Source organism: Pyrus communis, chromosome 3 (assembly GCF_041283825.1).
Source record: "Pyrus communis isolate YQ-2024b chromosome 3, ASM4128382v1, whole genome shotgun sequence".
Classification (NCBI taxonomy): domain Eukaryota; kingdom Viridiplantae; phylum Streptophyta; class Magnoliopsida; order Rosales; family Rosaceae; genus Pyrus; species Pyrus communis.
In genome coordinates this window covers 1,862,077-1,881,987 of record NC_142567.1, presented here as the reverse complement: position 1 = coordinate 1,881,987, position 19,911 = coordinate 1,862,077, and the positions used below count along the sequence as shown (strand labels likewise).

Genomic DNA, 19,911 nt, shown 5'->3' with positions numbered 1-19,911 from the left:
AATGCGAAAGAACACGATTGATTTGAAAACAAATCATTTCGGGTGCTGTACATTGGAACTTGGAAGTGCTGTACACGAATGCTAGAGAAGAAAAACTTCTTCTCCTTTGCACGTTTACACTTCAATCCAAAGCAAAAATATCACATCCATACGTAAATGACGAAAAACATTTACATTTAATTTGCAGTTTCTTTTCGTGATACTATCTTAACCGGTCAGAGTCTATCCGGACTACGAGAGGCTTCCGAAGATCCAAGGACGAATCTGCTCCGATGGATAGCATTGAAGGTGACAAGATGCCTTCTATTTCAGCATTTTCAGCCACTGCTTTGTCCAATGAAGCCTTTGCAACTTTAGTAATGCAAACCATTAGAATCACTGTGCAAGTAACACGAAGGAACTCGAAATTTAGCAAATGCTCGAAAGGAAACGAAATGATCTCATTCTCAGACAAAATTTACCGGTCAAAGAATGAGATATCATGTTAACCACAAGAAAAATATCTATATCACGATTCAAGATAAAGAAAAAAACTCACCGGATATTCCAAAACCTAGCGCTATAAACACCTGCAACCACAAGCCGATTTTGATATCAATTGAAGAAGGAAGGGATGCAGTAGTCACGTAGCATTCCATACAGATGAGAAAGCTTGAGTCTGTTGCACTCCTGTTAAAATTTTAAAGCTCTAACGGTCATGCAGCACTTACCCAATGAGTGGTTGAAACCCCATTCCACCCGTCTGTAACGTCTGAAAGATCCTTAAGTGTTGTACCAACATACACCAGTGCAAATGTGATGGGCTGAAATATAAAGGCAAACCAGATTTCATCACTAGAATGAAAGGGTTACTTATAAGTACTCTCTGATAGAATTGTGTTTCTAACACCAATGAGACGTAGGCGCTGAACTTTTCGGATTTAAAATTTAGATAGATCAGCAAATTATGAGCTCTGATAAAAAATGATCTTCATGGCTAAATCAGAATGTAAATAAAGAAAGTGAATACCATCATCCCCAACCAAGATGCCAGTAAGTAGTCCCCTACGTTAACAGGAGTCACCGAGAGGAGGTAGTTCAGCGCGTTAAATGGAAGCAAAGGAGCAAGCCGAAGTAGCAGAACTATCTGTTGGGCAAACACCAAAAGTAGGAAACGAAAGATCAGGAATTTCGTGGAGAAGAATGAAAACCACAGAAGCAAGAATAGAACCTCAAATCAAATTTTTATAACTGTTTATATATAAGGTAACAGATGCATCGACCAATAGAATTTTTAATTTACTACTACTGCAATAAAAATGTAAGCCAGAGCAAAACCCGCTTGCACCACATTGGCTCACATCACTTTAAACTTTGTCCTAAGGAAGTTAACACTACTTAGGTCTCAAAATTGCAAGGGGGGAATTTTCTCCTTGAAAAACTACTCTATATATGCAGGGGTTTCTAAGTTCACATGAACTCTCACATGATCATATGTGTACAGTGTCATCACCCTCGGTTAATTATTCTGTGCTACGGATATGGCCCTGTCGGATTCTAAAATATTATTTTACTTATCAGAAATAGTAACAATATGTCTATGAATATATGTTGATGGTATTGGTCACTGTGACTGCAAGAATTTATCTTCTTTCCAACCACACAATATATCACATCCTGGCATACTATGTCCAAAAACAAAAGGTTCAGAAATTATATGCCTTAAAACCCGATCTGTGAATTGCAATGGAAACAGCTTGAAACTTTGGATAATTCTTGAGTTTGGAAGTGACATAAGATCGTCCAATCTGCACGAAGATAAAAAGTTAAGATAAGCGTAAGTGTACAAAGCTGTTAATGACAATATACTATCAACATCATTGGTCAAATCCACTGTTTAGCTTACAATGACAAAAGCATACACATCCAAGCACACATACAGAAGAACCGAGAAAATCAATGTCTTCAGAGACTCACTGTTCTTCCAATAAAAAATGACGCAGTGGCACCTAATGTTGCACCAACAGAGTCGGCAACGAATCCAATGGGCAAGCCAAAAAGATAACCTCCACCAAGCTGGCAACAGAAAAACAAGTCAATCACAAAAGGGATCCCTCATTTTTCAACAAAAGGGGTTAATTAACACCAAAATGTCAAAACTAAGATAAGTCCTACAGTTAGACCCACTATAAACGTGCACTAGATAACGCATTAATAGTCAAAATTTGGACAAGCTACAGATCTTCACCAATAATTACAAGTTTGAAGCTAGTTTTAGATGACAATTAAAGCAACCGGAAATCGGAAACTTTGGCTTACTGTAAGCACAGAAGCTGGAACAGAAAGGACTGTGAGAGGAATGTATGCAACAGCCCTGCAATTTCCCAAACCAAAATATGAGACAGATGATATAGTGAAATCTGATGGAGGAATGTACTACTTGAATATGCTCTTACGTACACATATACATATACATCATTGATGAATGAATGCAAAAAAAGATAATTAAGGCTAAGTGAGATGAAACTTACAGCACAAGTGGACCCCAGGGGCCAAGATCCTGCTTAACCCATATCAAGAAGTCCTTCAAAAACTGGATTAATAAGCAAATCAAACATGGGTTTAGCTCATAGTTAAATAAATTTACAAACTTTAACCAAAAATCCAACTTAAATCCTGCATTAAGCTCCACCCAAAATCCAGATATTACAGATTAAGCAGAAAACGTTAGCATTGGCAAAACAACACACTGAGAATGTATACACACAGATAGATATATTATATTATAGAGAGAGAGGGTGCCTGTTCGATGGGGAGGGTGACGCAGGCGGTGACGACGGCGGCGAGGAGGAAGAGAAAGAGGGCGGATCGGAAGGTGCAGGCCCAGGAGAGGTAGCGGAGTGCCATTAGCGACGAGAGCAGTCTACGACGCCAAGGCCTCAAATGTTGGCGGTGGTGGTGGTCGTCGTCGTCGGCGGCCGTCAAAGTGTGGGTCCCATCATGCCTAAACGACAAGCGGACCCTCAACTCTAGTGCGTTCGCCAGATTTAGCTTTGACGATGGTCAGCTCCCGCCTTTTACTATTGCCATTACCTTTTTTAGCATTTAGTATTACATCCAAAAAGGGGCCAAATCTCACATGCATTGTAATTACTAATTCTGGTTATGTAATAAACTAATCTTATCTTAGGGATTGTTTAGCGGTTAAGGTTAAACAAGATTAGAATTGAGTCCAAGTTATCTCAATCGAATTCACTCCTTTAAGATGACAAATTCTAAGTTTTATTCGTATTATATATTGTTTACTTCAAAATTTAATGAAGTGTTTCAGTTCAAATTGATTCAATAAATAAGTCATTCTTTATCCTTCAAGTCCTATTGGACTAAACTCTCAAAATTAATGAGATAAATGCTCACAAAAAAGCATTTATCTCATGAATTTAAAGTGTTCAAATATGTATTCGTAACTCGTAGTACTTTGTTTGAATCTCTTTCCATGATATTGCTTGTTCAAATAGAAAACAAATCCGATTGCCATACTAGTATTGTTGTATATAAGGGTGACATTTTAGGTCCAATCTTTTAATCCGATCCAACTCATTCATTAAAAATTAGCATTTGGATGAGTGGTCGAGTCTTTAACGAATGGACCCGTTAATCATCCATTATTTCAAGGGTCATTTTGGTTCCATCCACATACCATTAACCTTTGTTAGCACCAGTTAATTGAGGATAGTTATGTAATTTCAAAAAAGAAAAACCTAATTAGGCCACACTCTTTTCCTTCGACTCGATTGCATACAAATCTCAAACTCACGTAGTCACACTATCACTCCTCTCGTCCTCTTCTGAACACCGCAAACTACAAATCATGGGTTTAACTATGATTGCCCCCTTTAACGACACCGATATTGTCCCCAACTTTACCACCAGCCCAATCCATCAGGTGTGGGGTTTTACCACAAAAGGCCTCAGTACTAGTTAGAGTGGGGTAGTCCTATTTAAAGTCATTGCTTTTCTTTTACCCCTACCGATGTAGGATTCTAACACTCCCCCTCACGTGTTACCCCATGTAGCGGTTCAAACGTGGAGATCCACACATCAACAATTGAAACTCAGAGGTTGACTCCATACCATGAAGAAAGTTGAGGTTCCACCATAAAACCAATTGGCAATATGAGGAGTAGCCTAACCTCTTAACAATGGCATCAGCATTCATAAATTTCAACAATAGAAAATCAACATTTATGTAGGATTACCTTCATGGGATTTACCTACTCTAACATGGGATTACCCTTCGTGGGATTTACTGTCAACAACTTCTTTAAACTTCATTGTTTCTAAGTTCCATTGAAAGCAAGTCTAGACTCTTAACATAGAGCCAACCTCTGAGTTTCAATTGTCGATGTGTGGATCTCCATGTGTGAACCAATAAATTTACATGTGAGGGGGAATGTTGGAATCCCACATTAGGGGGTGGAAAACAAAACCATGAGTTTAAATATGATTACCCCACTCTAACTAATACCGAGGCTTTTTGTGGTAAAACCTCATACCTGACAGATTGGGTAGGTGATAAAGTTGGGGACAGTATCGTTGTCATTAGAGTGGGGCCCTATGGGCCCGCCGATCCAAAAATCTAACATGGTATAAGAGCCAAGGTTCGGGCTGGTGCAAGCCAATGTGCTTGTCATAAAAAAGGAAACAAGCCAAGACTCTTAACAAAGAGCCGACCTCTTAGTTCCATTGAAAACAAGTCTGGACTCTTAACATAGAGCCGACCTCTGAGTGTCAATTGCCAATGTGTGGATCTCCAAGTGTGAACATCTAAATGGGGTTACACGTGAGGGGGAGTGTTGGAATCCCACATCGATGGGTGAAAAAGAAAATCATGGGTTTAAATATGATTGCCCAACTCTAATGACACCAATACTATCCCCAACTTTACCACCTGCCCAATTCGTCAGGTGTAGGGTTTTACTTAAAAAGACCTCGGTATTAGTTAGAGTGAGGTAATCCTATTTAAAGTCATTACTTTTCTTTACCCCCACCAATGTGGGATTCTAAATTAGAGGGTGAAAGACAATAGCTCGGTGGAGGACATCGCTTCAGCTTGGACGATGTAAGCCCCAGTTTCCTTACTTTTATGTGCCTCCAATGCACATGCCACAATCAAAATTTATTCTACATGTGATTAAAATATGTGTAATCTGTATTGAAATACAAAATAAAAAAAATTGCTCACGCTATGAACGAGTTGGATTTGGGTGATCCATTAACTTAAATTTTGAATGACCCGTTAGCTTAACAAGTCCGTTTAAAGTCGACCCTGACCCAATAAAATTGTCCGTTTATAGGTCTAGTTGTATGTAGATTCCTATGCTTTTGTCGAAACCCAACCTGGTGGCAAGAGTGGGCTGTACCTTTTGGAATTTTTCATTAGTTTGGATTGAAAATTCCTACCCAAGTTATCGTCACAAAATAAGGTTTTGGGCACTTGCATCAATCCACAGCCTTAATCTTAACCCACTAGGCCTAAAACAAGCTATGTGAAGCAAGTCCGTGCATTGCCATTGGGAGGGTGCATTCGGTACACACAAACCCTCCCAATGGACTTTGGAAATCCAATTCATAGCTCAACATACTCCGTCAATAAGGGGCTAGCTTCTTCATCACCTCCGCTCGAAAACAATCCACGTCATTGAGCCTGGCTTACGTATATATTTCGTTTTTAGTTTGTTTTTTATTTCCTTTTCATTGGTCAAATAACTAGCAAAGCAATGCTGGACCTTGAGAACAATTTTTCAGTTTTCAAGCATGAGGGTATCGGGTACTAAATTGCAGGAGAAATGGCTAAAAGGCATGATCAAAGGCGAGACAGATAGTTGGCCAGCAAGATGTGGTCCTCCAAATAAAGGTTCATATGACGTAAAATACCAAGCAAACTTGCACATCTTGATGCCCCTCTTTAAGTTTTAACCTTCAGGTCTAGGGTCATGTGGTCCTTTGCGACAACCAAACCCATTTGCATAGAATTAATGTGTTTTCAATTGGCTATAATAAGTTCCTCTCCCTACAAGAAAGAACTCCATCGAAACGCAGATTTCATTTCCGCGCTATATATCTCAAGTTTCCATGAAGAACTTAGGTATGGACATTCCAGCCACATCATCAGTAGGGAACCTCTCATAAAAGTATGGGAATTCCCTTCCATTTTGGTCTCACCCAACTCCAAGTTGATCCCACCAATATACCGAATAGTGTAGCCCTACCGAAATTTTTCTCCAAGTTTTCACTCATTGCCACGTGAGCCATGCATAGTGGTATCTCCAGTTTAGCTAACTCTAAACCATATTGCGCAATTGACTTGAAATATGTTCAATACAATCCTCAGCCCTACTAGTTAAACTCTAAAACTTATTGTGTGATTGACTTAAAATACCTTTATGCAAAATAGTACCTTCAGTGTACGTAGCCAAGTTTGTCTCCGTGCAAAGGAAGAAGGTCTTGGGTGTGGCATCCAGAGTGAGTGTGGTGAAAGAGGGGGTGGAAACTAAAGTGAGGTACATAAGTATGTGAGTTTTATTATGTCTGGGACCGCACGAATACGGGGTCATAACTTCTCGTACGAATTGAAGTTTTATTTAACGTTTGAGCACGTTCAACTACCTACTCAATACTCCAATAATGGCACCTTCACTTATAATCATCCATCACATTCATCATTGCAATCCTCCTTTTTTCGTTCTGTCTTTGGTATTTGACCAGGCTAGATTAGCTAGTTGTGACGTTGGTAGGAGCCAGCCACCGCCCCACAGCAAATAATTTGCAGTTACGGATAGGCCATTTTCAACTCGATATCTCGCCGCATTCAACTTTGTTTTTTATTTTCTTTGCACAGCTGAAATTATTGAAACGAAATCATAATTATAATTTATAAAAGCTTTTTCTGACTTTGATTTTATGTGAACTTTGATCGATGGGATGTCAATTTGATCGATGCAACTGTATCTGTACATGGAATGGAAATAATAAAGTTATATACAAAGGTTTCTCATCCATGATGATTAAAAAGCTTTGCTTTTTTTTTTTCAACTTCATCCCATCACCCTAGTCCCAGCTGGCCGCGTGATCTGATTTACACCATTTTGGTACTCTTCGATGTGAAATGAGTACATGACATGTAAGATGTTCACACCTCTATATGATTGATCATATACACACACACACACATATCAATAATGAGTTGGGAGAGTTCATGTGCAGGTGGACGACTCTCAGCCACTAATGCATGTGTAACTCACATGACTGATAATCGATTACCCTAAACTCTAACCTCTAAAGATTAAGCTCCAAATAGAATTCATATCACTTGCACGTACATGAATGATTGCTAGTGACAATATTCCTCATAATTTATTTAGTGCATATGATTGACCTATATATCATATAAGGCTTATTAGTCGAAATGCCCCCTGAAACTGTGGTGAGTCTTAGTTTACCCCCTAAAACCGGTTTTGTCTCATTTTGCCCTCTGAAACTGACATTTTCAACTCTTTTGTCTCACTTTACCCACTTCTGTTAATGAACTGTTAAGCTTAAGGGTATTTTAGACATTTCAATTTTTACACATTTATTTACCTCTAGCTTGCACACTAAACAAGTCTTAATTTTATTTTTGACAACTCTAATTCAAAAACATAAATTTTGGGCACTTTTAAAAATAAATTATTCAATCAATAGAAAAATTCCGAGCAACAAAGTCGTTGTATCAACCAAAATAAAGGTTACATTTGTTCGTAAAGTCATTTCACTTGCAAGACATCTATGTATTGACTCGAAACTTTGCAATTGAAAAATATTCATTACAACAAAATCATTATATCATTAAGCTATCATATCCAAATTAAATACTTCCCAAACCAAAAAAATCATTTAAAGCAAATGTGCACAGTTTGAACAAGCTCATGCCTATTGGAATCAATGTTCAACAATTTGAATTTTTTTTGTTTCAAACTGTGCACGTTTGCTTTAAATGATTTTTTTTTTTTTTTGTTTGGGAAGTATTTTACATAGGATAGCTTAATGGTATAATGATTTTGTTGTAATGAATAGTTTTCAATTGCAAAGTTTCGAGCCAATACATGGATGTCTTGCAAGTGAAATGGCTCTACAAACAAATGTAACCCTTATTTTGGTTGATACAATGATTTTGTTGCTTGAAAATTTTCTATTGATTGAATAATTTATTTTAAAAAATACCCAAAATTTATGCGTTTGAATTAGAGTTGTCAAAAATAAAATTGAGACTTATTTAGTGTGGGCACTAAAGGTAAATAAAGGTGTAAAAACTAAAATGATTAAAATACCCTTAAATTTAACAGTCCATTAACGGAAGTGGATAAAGTGAGACAAAAGAGTTGAAAATGTCAGTTTCAAGGGGTAAGTTGAGATGCAATGGCAGTTTCAGGGGGCATTTCGACTAATAAGCCATCATATAATGATGAGTTGAGAGTCCATACGCGAGTTGAGAAAAAAAAATTGTCCATATGAGAGTGAACGACTTCAAGTGTTAATGCATGCGTAACGCACATGACTAGAAATTGGGCTAAATAGAACCTAAATCCTAAGACCATCTCCAACCCATGGGATAAAACTTAAAATATAAACTTAAAACACCCCCCCCCCCCAAAAAAAAAAAAAAAAAAAAAAAAAAAAAGAAAAATAACCATCTCCGACCATGGCCTAAAATAAGCCCTGGGCATAAAATATATCTCTGGGCTAGATTTCCCAAAGGATTTAAGTCTGGTTTAAATTATTCTGAACCCACCAAATTGTTATATTTCAAACATTTTTTTGGTTTTCACTTATAATCTAACGGCTATGATCAAATGAGATCAAATCTAATAGTAAAAATAAGATTTTGCGGTCCAAAATTAAATCTAACGTCTAAAATAATTTAAATCAAATTTAACTTAAACTTTATAAATACTTATGTATTTGTATGATTTTTAATTACTTATCAGAATTTAAATATTTTTAGACTATAACGTTCATCAAAATAAATTAGGATAATCTACATAAATTTTATTTTCAAAAAAGTTACCGAAAAAATAAAGTTAGGCTAAAATCATTGTTTAATAATCTTGGGCTAAAATTTTAAGCCATAAGAGTTGGAGGAGAAAAATAATTGCTGGGATATGACTTAAAATTTTTAAACTTTATCCTCAAGGGTTGAAGATGGTCTAAACTATGAATACAATTCAGATCACTTGTGCGTGAATGATTATCCGTGACATTATTTCTCTTTATAATTATATTAGTCGATTTCTAGTGATTAACTGTTATTGGCCTGTACTAATCAAAGCATGACATAACCCAAAAATTCCATACCAAATCGTTTTCAGTTTCTCTTAGTGGAAACCAATCTAGCAAACCCTATCCTATATACTGATCATATATATGATTAGACAAATCATTTGAAATGCATGCCAAAGATCATAATTATCCTCACTATACTTATCCTCACTATCCTGCAATCTGTTCATGTATATATGTTACATCATAATTAGAAAGTTCTACGAATCAAACATTCTACATGGCGACCCAAGTTAATAAGATTTTTCGTTTTTTGAGAGTGAAAGGGAATCAAAAACCTCTAAACAGAATTTATTTAATGGAACCTAATGATCAATTAGCTACCCTTGTAATATTATATTTAACTTTTACAAGTTAATTACTTTGTGATCGAAATACGACCAAGCTAGGTAGATTCAGTGGAGTCCCAAGAAAATTTTACAGAATAAAGTGAGTTATTCTATTACATCCCGAATGAGAAAAGTGACCATTGATTTGACCATCACTAAAACGACACTCTGATATTGGAAAACTTATTTAATTTAATTTGGTTCTTTTTATTCCGTTGTCAAATGAAATTCTTCCCTTCCTGTATGTAATACATATATTTAATTAATTTTTAGGTGCCATATAAACCTAATTAGTAAGCCCTTGGGATTTAATCACATTGAAAATTACATTAGGTTTTTATTTTTATTTTGTATTTCTTCTATATTCGGATTCAAGGCCAGACATTGGTTTTGTCAAATCCACTGTATGTGAAGAATCAGATCTTGCTTATCAAAAATGCAAGCATGTACAGTTGAGTCCAATTAGCGTAACTATCAGATGTCGTTTTAAGAATCAAAATCTTGCTGCAATGAAATTTGAAATGGTACTTACCTTACAGTACTACTACTACTACTACTCATGTATAAAACCATGGATCATGTTTGTTTTGTTTTTCGTTTTTCGTTTTGGCACGAACTGTTTTAATCAATAAGAGTGACGTCAAAGTCGAATACAAAGATATTTTTCACACTGCTTTGTTCAACTAGCCTAACTCGTATATGCAACTCTAATCATGCTTTCGTTATTGTTGGTTGTTTTCTTTCATGACTTTGATTACTATATATGCAACTCGAAAGCTATATTATATATGCAGCTAGCAATCAAATCAATAAATATATCAAACTTTGTGGAGGGAATATATTGCAAGACCACTTCTTTTAATTTCCTTTTTTTTCTACCTCCACAAGTTTAAAGTTGACTACTTGTAATTCCAAATTCATAACCAATTGACCAACTTGCCAATTTTCCTCGTATATAAACATTGAAAACCTCCCCTTTCCTACACGAGGTGTGAAGAAGTTGCTTCAACTTTTTGAGAAAATTTATGTATCCTCATAACTTTGGTTACTTATGACATCAGTTCTCTCTCTAGTTAACTAGTTATATCAAAAGAGCCAAATAAGCGTGTGCTGTATTACCGTCTGCCAACTTCCCTCTAGCTTCTTCGTCTCGGTGCATCTCATAAACCAATTTACAGGTAAATATATTAAAACCAGACTCAAAAATTGGATCAAATTTGATTTGTTTTAAGTTTTGATTTCATAATTTTATGTTTTCCTTATGTTTTGTAACTTTTTGCAGATAAAGTATTTGATCATCACCAGCATGATGCCAATGTGCAAACAAATACAAACATTACTACATGTTCCATCTAGTGGCCATAATCATAAAATGGACGTGTTCAATCCTCACCGGCAGAAGGAGAAGGTGGTGATCGTAATGGGAGCAACAGGGACCGGAAAGTCAAGGCTTTCCATCGACCTAGCCACCTGTTTCCCGGCAGAAATCATAAACTCCGACAAAATGCAAGTCTACGAAGGCCTTGACATAGTCACCAACAAAATAACCAAAGAAGAGCAACGTGGTGTGGCGCACCATTTGCTAGGGATGCTAGATCCTCATGAAGATTTTACAGCCAGGGATTTTTGTGACCTAACCTCACTTGCCATTGAATCCATTTTAGGCCGTGATCGGCTTCCAATCATCGTTGGAGGTTCCAACTCTTACATCGAGGCGTTGATCGATGATTACGACTATAAATTTCGGTCCAAGTATGAATGTTGCTTTTTATGGGTAGATGTGTCTACACCCGTTCTGCACTCTTTTGTGTCAAAACGGGTAGACCACATGGTTCAAAACGGAATGGTGGATGAGGCGAGAGAGTACTTTGATCCCAATGCAGATTACACGAAAGGGATTCGAAGAGCAATAGGGGTCCCTGAATTCGATAAGTACTTCAGGTATGGGCTATTTTTGGATGAAGAAACTCGTGCTCGGTTACTACAACAAGCAGTGGACGAAATTAAGGACAATACGTGCAAATTGGCATGTCGACAACTGGAGAAGATTCATAGACTTAAAAATATCAAAGGGTGGAATCTGCACCCGTTGGATGCCACGGAGGTGTTCCGAAAGCGCGGCGAGGAGGCCGACGAGGCCTGGAAAAAGCTTGTGTCGGGGCCAAGCGCTATGATCGTTGGCCAGTTTCTTTACAATATGACAGCTGAGGTTCCTCCACATCTTGGAAGCCTTAGGGTTCTTGAAGCACTTGCAGCTGCAACTCACTAGAGGCTTAGACATTAAAATTTTCTTATGCAGTAGTTATCTAATTTATTCAGTGTAAAATAAAGAAATTAATTGTCAGTATCATGGACACTTCTTAAGCATTAATTTATTGTATCGAATAATTCCATCTCATGCATGATATGATTGTAGCTTTTTTAGCTTTCTTAAGAGCACTTCCATCCTTAATAAATGTACTAGCTCAAAGTCTATTTTTTAGACCAGTCCCCTTAAAAACCCACTCCACCCCACCCAATAGGTTGGCCCAAAGTGGAGGCTAGCTTTGAGCCCATCACATAATGGACTGATCAAGGGACTGGCCTACATGATGTCATGCTGACGTCAGCTATGTGAATTTCTTTTTCTTTTTTTTGCCATTGGCGCATGGGATACATTCATGAGTGGGCGCGCGTTCCAACATTAAAAAAAAAAGTTAGAATCTTACCGTTGGCCACGTGTCCACTTTTGAATTGTTGGATTTCATTCTTTTGAAATCCAACGGTCCAGATTAATTAACTTAATAAAAAAATTATTTAAAAATATAGAAAAAAAAAAAGATTATATATATACACACCTAACCATTTTTTGCAAAAATTGTACTTTCAGAAAATGACACGTGGCGTGACAAGATTAGTTAAAAATTCTATACAAAATTAAAAATAAAATTATTTTTTTTATTATTTTATAAAAAAAATTAATAATATTTTAATACAAATTGACTAGACTCTTGCCCAACTTATTTTTTAGGGATGGAGATGCATTTGATCAATTACTGTTCATTGGAGTCAATTACTATTCATTTAGGTGGTTTAAATAAACTTTCAGCCATCTCATTTTTTAAGAATAGTGTTGCTCTAATTTGTCTTTAATTAGCTGGTATTGGATCTATGAAAAGGAGGCAGATTCTCTTCCCTCCCACTTTCCGTGCCCTCCTGTTTTGTGTGGTCACGATTAAGCCACGTTAACATTTTTATAAGACAAAAAAGAATAGTAATATAAAGTATTGACGTGGCTTAACCGTGACCACACAAACATGAGGGCACGGGAGGGCACAAGAAGTGGGAGAAATCTGCCTCCCTATGAAAAAGTAGAGTTAATTATGATGATGATGATGGTGATGATGATGATGATGATGACAAGATAAAGTTTTTTATTTTCTAGTACAGATTAAGTGTGTGCTCCGTACATTCATGTCATACCATATCTCTGTAGTTTTTGTCATGCATTGCGTATGAATTTGCTTTAAAGAATCAGAATCTTGAAATGATAAGGATATGGTTGAGATGGAGATGGATTAAGATAATTAAGTTTTTGATGCAAAACGGTAGTATTTATATTAGGGTAATGTTAGGTAAACTAAATTTATAAATCAAGTGATGTGTTATTAGTAACTAGTAGAAAATAAACACGTTAATCAACACTTAAGTAATAATTTAATCGTTCACAACCACATCATATAGAATCTCCCTAATATTACTCATCTTATTAATAATCAAAATTAAACAACATATTCATCAACTGATTAACGTGTTACGAATAATATATCATTCGGAGGCTCATCAAGTCAAGATAATTAAGTTATTATAATGGGTTTTTGGATATGATCATTGCTTAATAAGAAGTCAAAAGCATGGCTAGTTGGATGCGAATAGACGATATTTCTTCTCATAAAAAGCAACTATAGAAAATAATTGAAACACTAATTGGAGTTTGTGATATGCAATCACTATGTATTATTAATATGCTTTGCTTTCTTTTCACGCATCACACACACACACACACACACACACACACAAAACCCTTTTGTTGATTAATTTGCAAATATGCAATGTGGAGCATGATATACAAGGTGCAAATGACAAGACAGATGCAGCACCCCCATCCTCCACTTAATACATGTCCTAAATAAATAAGAGAAATACTAGCAACCTTCTCATTTAGATTTTCTCATTTTACTTGCTCGACTTTTTTTTATTCTTAATATTGTTTGAGGATCGAAACCGCCTAAATGTTAGGTTAGTCTTTATGATCAACTTTGCAAAAAATCATTCAAATTAGAAGTTATCTAACTGTTCAATTAACATTATCAAAATTTAATATAAAATATATGGTTAAAAGGATCGAAGAACATGTGGGAAAACATAGCGGGAGCAAGACCCAAATATTGTAGATTTAGACTTCAATGTCCTATTTGAGCCCATGACTCGCCGTATCAGCAAGACGAATCAAACTAGTATGCCCATTTTTTTGCCTAATTTCTTGTTTACTAGCTCAAATGAGATTTTGCAGATATGATATCTTTAAAGGCTTTTCTACAAAAAAAAAAAAAAAAATGTTTTCAATCTTCTTGTGAAATTGCATGATGAAAATGAAATGAAAGTTGAAGATAAAATGAGGAAGTTCATTTGAGACGATGACTAGCATTCCTTAATAAATATGTAAAAATCTTATTCTGCAGACTAGTTGTCTGAAGAGAACGAGTCCAATTAAATTAAACAAAAGTTATGGACGCCGGTGTTTGGTGCTTATCTAAAATAGGAGGGATACACATCATACACTGACTCAAGTTCGTACATAGATCATTAGTGGACAATGACTCAAAGCTAGCTCAGTCTTGTTAGTTACCCTATTTTTTACCCCCCAAAAAAATCCTCCATCCATTTCGGTCCAATACTCAAAACCCTAATGGATTGCTTTGGTAGACTCACTGTTTTTGTCCAAGACTCAAAAACCCTAATCTAGTTAATTAGTTCTCACGTACATAATAATACCTAACTAATTTACACAAAAACCCTAACAAAAGCAACTAAAAAAAGCTAACAACCAAAAGAGAGAAGATAACCTAAAATTCTTTTTCTGTGGCTTCATGCCGCTGCGCCAAAAGGCACATATCTGGGCAAGTGGGCAGATGGGCGAGCCTGTTGTGTTCTACTGTGAAGGTGCAAGAAGCATGAGAACAAAGTCCCACAAGTGGCTTTGGGTTTTTTAGCTTTTCTTTTTGTGTGCCTATAGATACGATACACGACGAATGGATTGTTAAGAGCATCAATCTCATTGTTGAGAGCATAACTATATTGAAGAAAGAAATGTATTTTATGTGTTTATAAATAATTGAGCTGCTCGTTATGTTCCTAATGAATTTTATGGCGAAACCTCAACTTTATTTATTTATATTACATGTGTACACTATTATTGTGACGTTCTATATCAATAATATAAATAAATACAGAAAATTATAAATATCGTTGTATTATTAACACGGAATGTTCTGATAACTTGTTGCCCTATCTTTTTCCTGGGTTCCTGACCCAACAAGGAAACAAAAAAAACAACGAAAATGGAAACAAATTGTAAATGTTCGGAAACCACTCACTAACTGTTGTCATTTTCATGCACGATGCACGATGCTATACATTATTCTGGTTCCTATTCATCTTCTCTTTTGTAGGATTTTTGTACCCTAATTTGAGAATGAAATCCAAGAAGCATATCCAGCCACCGGGAAAATGAAATGCTTAGGACCGACTTAGGAAAATACCTACAATCTATCACCCACACCAAAAAATAAAATAAAAAATTGCATCCATCTATTTGTGAAGAAAACCTGCCATATAGCAGTGGTATATAATTAAGTGTTTATCTATCTTATGCCGGTAACATCCATCATCCCCATATTTCAGCCATAAAACTAGCTAGGTCCAAACGAAGTTAAAATTCCCTATCACCAATTTTATATAAGGAAAACTAATGAAAATGACTTCAAAAGTTTGCATTTTAACCAAAAACCACCCTCTAATTTTATTTAATAAGACCCACTCCAACCCTGAGCTAAAACCCAAATTTTCTCTTCCCCCTCCCAAATCCAACCCAAGACCTAAAACCTAAAACTTAAAAGGGGGGCCAAGTACCGGCCAGTTTTTAGCCCACAAATTGAAGTGGGGCCCACGGGTGAGAGTGAAAAGTGGATTGTGAAGCCCAGACCCCAAAACCGAGTTGCCCAAAGCATTGCACGCGCAAGGCATCTTCCCAGTCGAGGCCCAACCACGTAGGGTTGTCCCCTCGCGTGTCAACCGGTACTATAGCCCAACGGCTACTTTTCTCGAACCAACGGCTGGATTTAAATGGGCCGTTAGTTAATCCAACGGTCCAGGTTCAATTTTTTTTTTTTTTTTTAGTTTTATATTTATACATTTATTGAATCTAACGGCTTAAATCGAATTTAAATGGAATATAATGAAATCTAACGGTAAAAAAAAAAATAAAAAAAAATAAATCTAATGGTCAAAATTTAAATCCAACTGCGAAAATATTTTTAAAAAAAATTATTTAACTCAAAATTCACCCAAAAACTCTATAAATATTAAATACCTATTTACTTCTTCGAACATCCACACAAAACTCACTTTTCTCCTACAATTCTTCTAATTTTCTTTCTACCATTTCTTCTCATTTCCAAATTTTTCAAGATGGCAAAAGAGTATGTTAGAGGTCGTAATTGGACATTTGACAAAGATATTGCTTTATTTTTGGCATGAATTTCTATTAGCAAAGATGGTGCCGTCAGCACGAATCAAAATGAAAGGTTTTGTGGGGTAAAATCGTTGATAAGTTCCATGAAAACTCCAATGCCGATCGAAGGAAAACTGGTGGTGTTTATGATCTGTGGAAGATTATCAACAAAGCGTACACTTTGTGGAAGGGAAGCATGCAATTTGCACAAGAAGACACTTAAATTTATTACTAGAAAATACCAACATAGTACACTTAAAATTATTACATAAATGCTCAACCAACATCATCAACGTTCACTTTCTCGGCACCATACATGCTCAACCAAATCCTTGCGGAGTGTGTTGTGACCTTTAGGAGCTTGAATTCTATTTAAACGTCTCATATACTCATTCAATGTGACCTTATCCTATTGGGTCTCATATGTGGTTTCAGCTAGATATTCAACATCTCTTGCAATAGTTCTTGCATGTGTTGGCTGGTCATCATCCACATCTTCATCTAAATCTTCTTCAATTTCGATGTATTCATCTTCCATAATCATGTTGTGCAAAATTATGCATGTCATCATGATTGAATGGAGGTCTGTGGTATGCCAAAGTCGTGCAGGCCCTCTAACAATGGCTCATTGAGCTTGTAGGATCCCCGAACGCTATTTCCATATCCTTCCTATAAGACTCTTGCCTCTGTGAAAATAGTTTCTTCTTTGCACTATCGGGATGAGAAAAACTTTTGACAAAGGTAGACCAACTAGTATAAATATCATCAGTTAGGTAGTAACCTAGCTCATACCTATTACCATTTACCTTGTACTGAAATTCTGGTGCCCATCCATTGACAACATCATCGAACAGAGGTGAAGATCAAAGAACGTTGATATCGTTGTTTGATCCAGGAATGCCGAAGAATGCATGCCAAATCCATGTGTCATAAGACGCCACAGCCTCGAGCACGATGGTTGGCTTGTTATGACGGCCCTTGAATTGGCCAGCCCAAGCAGTAGGACAATTCTTCCACTCCCAATGCATACAATCGAGACTTCCTATCATGCTATAGAAGCCTCTTTTGTCTACCTTGCGTAGAAGCCTCTTCAAGTCTTCACGATTTGGCTTGCAGAGGTATGTGGCTCCATATATGGCTTGAATTGCTTGACAGAAGCGTTTCAGGTTCTCAATAGCAGTACTCTCCGCAAGTTGGCAATACTTGTCAATTGAGTCTGCAGAACACCCATTAGCTAGTATCCAAAATGTAGAAATGAGCTTCTGATGAGGTGACAGACTTTGTCGGCCGATGACATCTATCTTCCTTGCAAAGTAGTGGTTATGATTGACAACTGCGTTCAAGATGCTATCAAAAAGCTCTCTCCTCATCTGAAAACCGCCTTGGAAAATCATGAGCATGAAATCTCAGACGTTGGATGAAATAATCTTTCATCATTCGGTCAAGACACTATTCTATATCATGCTACACAAATGAACGCCTCGTGACAGAACCACGATAGTTAGATTCAGCATGGTACTCATATTGCATAAGCGAGTTTGCAAGTTCAGCTTCTGCGTTGATCATTTCTATATCCTCAATGTCAAGGCTTACTTGATATTGTGTCATCTGCATTGTCCTGCTACGCCTTCTTCTATCACCCATTGATGAGATATTGAGGATTTTTAGGAAACAAAAACACTTTGAAAGTTAAAAGATTGGTGAATATAGAGGATGATTGAAGGTTGAAAGATTGTGTGATCAATTGATATTCAACCTGTGTTTATATAGAGGATGATTGATGAAAGTTGAAATATTGGTGAAGGTTGAACGATTGGTGAAGGTTGAAAGTTTGGTGAAAGTTGAAAGTTTGGTGAGTTTCATGTGTCGATTTAGTGATTTTTCAATATTTATCGGAATTTAAATATTTTAAGATTAAAATGTTCATAAAATCAATTTACGATAGTCTACATAATTTTTTTTAAAGGTCAATTTAAGAAAAATATTAGCCTAAGTTCATTCTTTAATAATCTCATGCTAAAATTTTAGACCAGAAGGGTTGGAGCAGAAAAGTTGTTTTTGGGCTAAAACCTAAATTTTTTGGGCTAAAAATTTTAGGTTTTAGGCCAAGGGTTGGAGATGGTCTAATAAGGACCAAAAAATAAAAAATAAATAACCTCACAAAAGCGAGTGCATTGCAAATTCTGTAAACTTACCATATATATTGTAGCAGCCCACACCTTTTATTATTATTTTCTTTAGTAGCTTCAAACCCTAGCCTCATAGCCCCACGTGCCTCCTTCCTCTTTCTTTATTTCATGTTTAGGAGCTTTAATGATGATAGTTAGTACTTTCAATGCTCCCCTCATATTCCCACTCTCGCCATTTTTAACGAAAATGTAATAAACTATCTCCCATAATAATATTAACTGATGATTTCCTATTTGAACTTTTTGTGAGAATGGAATAGGCTCTCATATTTCCTAAAATTAGAGAAATACATGCTCTTTTCAGACTTAAATAACTAATTACTTTGGATTACACTTCTTGAAGATATTCGACCATACTTAAATAACTAATTGCTTTGGTTACACTTCCTGAAGATATTTGACGATCATAATACTTTTGACGACATTCTTGTGTATAGAATAATTATTTGGGTTTGCTATTCATTGTTAGAATGTTCACAACTCATCCATTAATCAGTATAACAACTAATCAGAAAACACAACTAATCATTTGTATCTAGTTAATGTTGATGATATGACTTTTCCAAGTTTATTTTTCAAACCATTGGCCACTAATTTCTTGGCCCCCAAAACCATATATGCTAGTGTGCATTTTCCAGTTGAGCTTCATCTATTGTCCATTGTTTTCTCTGCCATGGTTAATGAAATAGTGATAGTACTGGTGTTCAATTTAATAAATAGTTAGTGTTTAGTTTATGAAATAGTGATAATATTAGTGTTTAGTTTAAGAAATAGTCAATGTTCAGTTTACGAAATAATGATAGTATTAGTATTCAATTTGAGAAATAGCTAGTTTTCTTTTTAAGAAAAAGTGATAATACTAGTGTTTGGTTTAAGAAATGATTAGTGTTTTGTTTACGAAATAGTGATAGTATAAGTGTTTGGTTTAAGAAATAGTTAGTAATTTACGAAATAGTGATAGTACTAGTTTACGAATTAGTGATAGCAATAGTGTTCGGTTTAAGAAATAGTCAATGTTTCGTTTACGAAATAGTGATAGTATTAGTGTTCAGTTTAAGAAATAGTCAGTATTTAGTTTACGAAATAATCAGTGTTCAATTTAAGAAATAATGATAGTACTAGTGTTCAGTTTAAGAGTTAGTCATTATTTGGTTTGAGAAATAGTTAGTGTTAAGTTCTAAATATAATCAGTGTTCGATTCTAGAAATAATCAATGTTCAGTTGTAAAAATAACTAGTGTTAACATGACATGACACAAACTTAA

The 19,911-nt window shown here is 35.9% G+C and overlaps 2 protein-coding genes and 1 pseudogene across 4 annotated transcripts; 1 reads left to right on the top strand and 2 right to left on the bottom strand.

Moving 5' to 3' along the window:
• Positions 1-21: 21 nt before the first annotated feature.
• On the bottom strand, positions 22-3,092 carry LOC137716247 (uncharacterized). Of its 2 annotated transcripts, none has more exons than XM_068455673.2 (9): positions 2,782-3,092; positions 2,511-2,572; positions 2,299-2,353; positions 1,957-2,055; positions 1,701-1,787; positions 1,010-1,126; positions 711-803; positions 539-569; positions 22-378 (listed from the first exon to the last, which is right to left on the bottom strand). In XM_068455673.2, exons 1-9 carry the CDS (start codon positions 2,884-2,886, stop codon positions 203-205), a joined length of 825 nt encoding a protein of 274 aa, XP_068311774.2. In that variant the 5' UTR covers positions 2,887-3,092; the 3' UTR covers positions 22-202. The 2 variants fall into 2 exon arrangements, with proteins under 2 accessions (XP_068311774.2, XP_088546680.1); XM_088690554.1 differs by having other exon boundaries at positions 22-351; positions 2,782-3,038.
• A 7,578-nt stretch (positions 3,093-10,670) lies between these two features.
• LOC137714140 (adenylate isopentenyltransferase 3, chloroplastic pseudogene) lies at positions 10,671-12,103 on the top strand (annotated as a pseudogene). Its single transcript, XR_015960437.1, has 2 exons — positions 10,671-10,864; positions 10,969-12,103. The product of XR_015960437.1 is annotated as an adenylate isopentenyltransferase 3, chloroplastic pseudogene (transcript).
• A 5,218-nt stretch (positions 12,104-17,321) lies between these two features.
• Positions 17,322-18,102, bottom strand: LOC137714648 (uncharacterized). Its single transcript, XM_068453807.2, has 2 exons — positions 17,952-18,102; positions 17,322-17,839 (listed from the first exon to the last, which is right to left on the bottom strand). The coding sequence occupies exons 1-2, from the start codon at positions 18,100-18,102 to the stop codon at positions 17,322-17,324; spliced, it is 669 nt and encodes a 222-aa protein (XP_068309908.2).
• Between the last annotated feature and the right edge of the window lie 1,809 nt (positions 18,103-19,911).

What these genes read in the sequence shown, in the direction of transcription:
- LOC137714648 (XM_068453807.2), bottom strand. Translation starts at nt 18,102, where the DNA reads ATGGGTGATAGAAGAAGGCGTAGCAGGACAATGCAGATGACACAATAT. An exon ending in TGCTGAATCTAACTATCGTG is followed by an intron (nt 17,840 to 17,951) that starts GTTCTGTCACGA and finishes TGATTTTCCAAG; the next exon opens with GCGGTTTTCAGATGAGGAGA.
- LOC137716247 (XM_068455673.2), bottom strand. Translation starts at nt 2,886, where the DNA reads ATGGCACTCCGCTACCTCTCCTGGGCCTGCACCTTCCGATCCGCCCTC. An exon ending in CCCTGGGGTCCACTTGTGCT is followed by an intron (nt 2,354 to 2,510) that starts GTAAGTTTCATC and finishes GGGAAATTGCAG; the next exon opens with GGCTGTTGCATACATTCCTC. An exon ending in TTCCAGCTTCTGTGCTTACA is followed by an intron (nt 2,056 to 2,298) that starts GTAAGCCAAAGT and finishes TTCTGTTGCCAG; the next exon opens with CTTGGTGGAGGTTATCTTTT.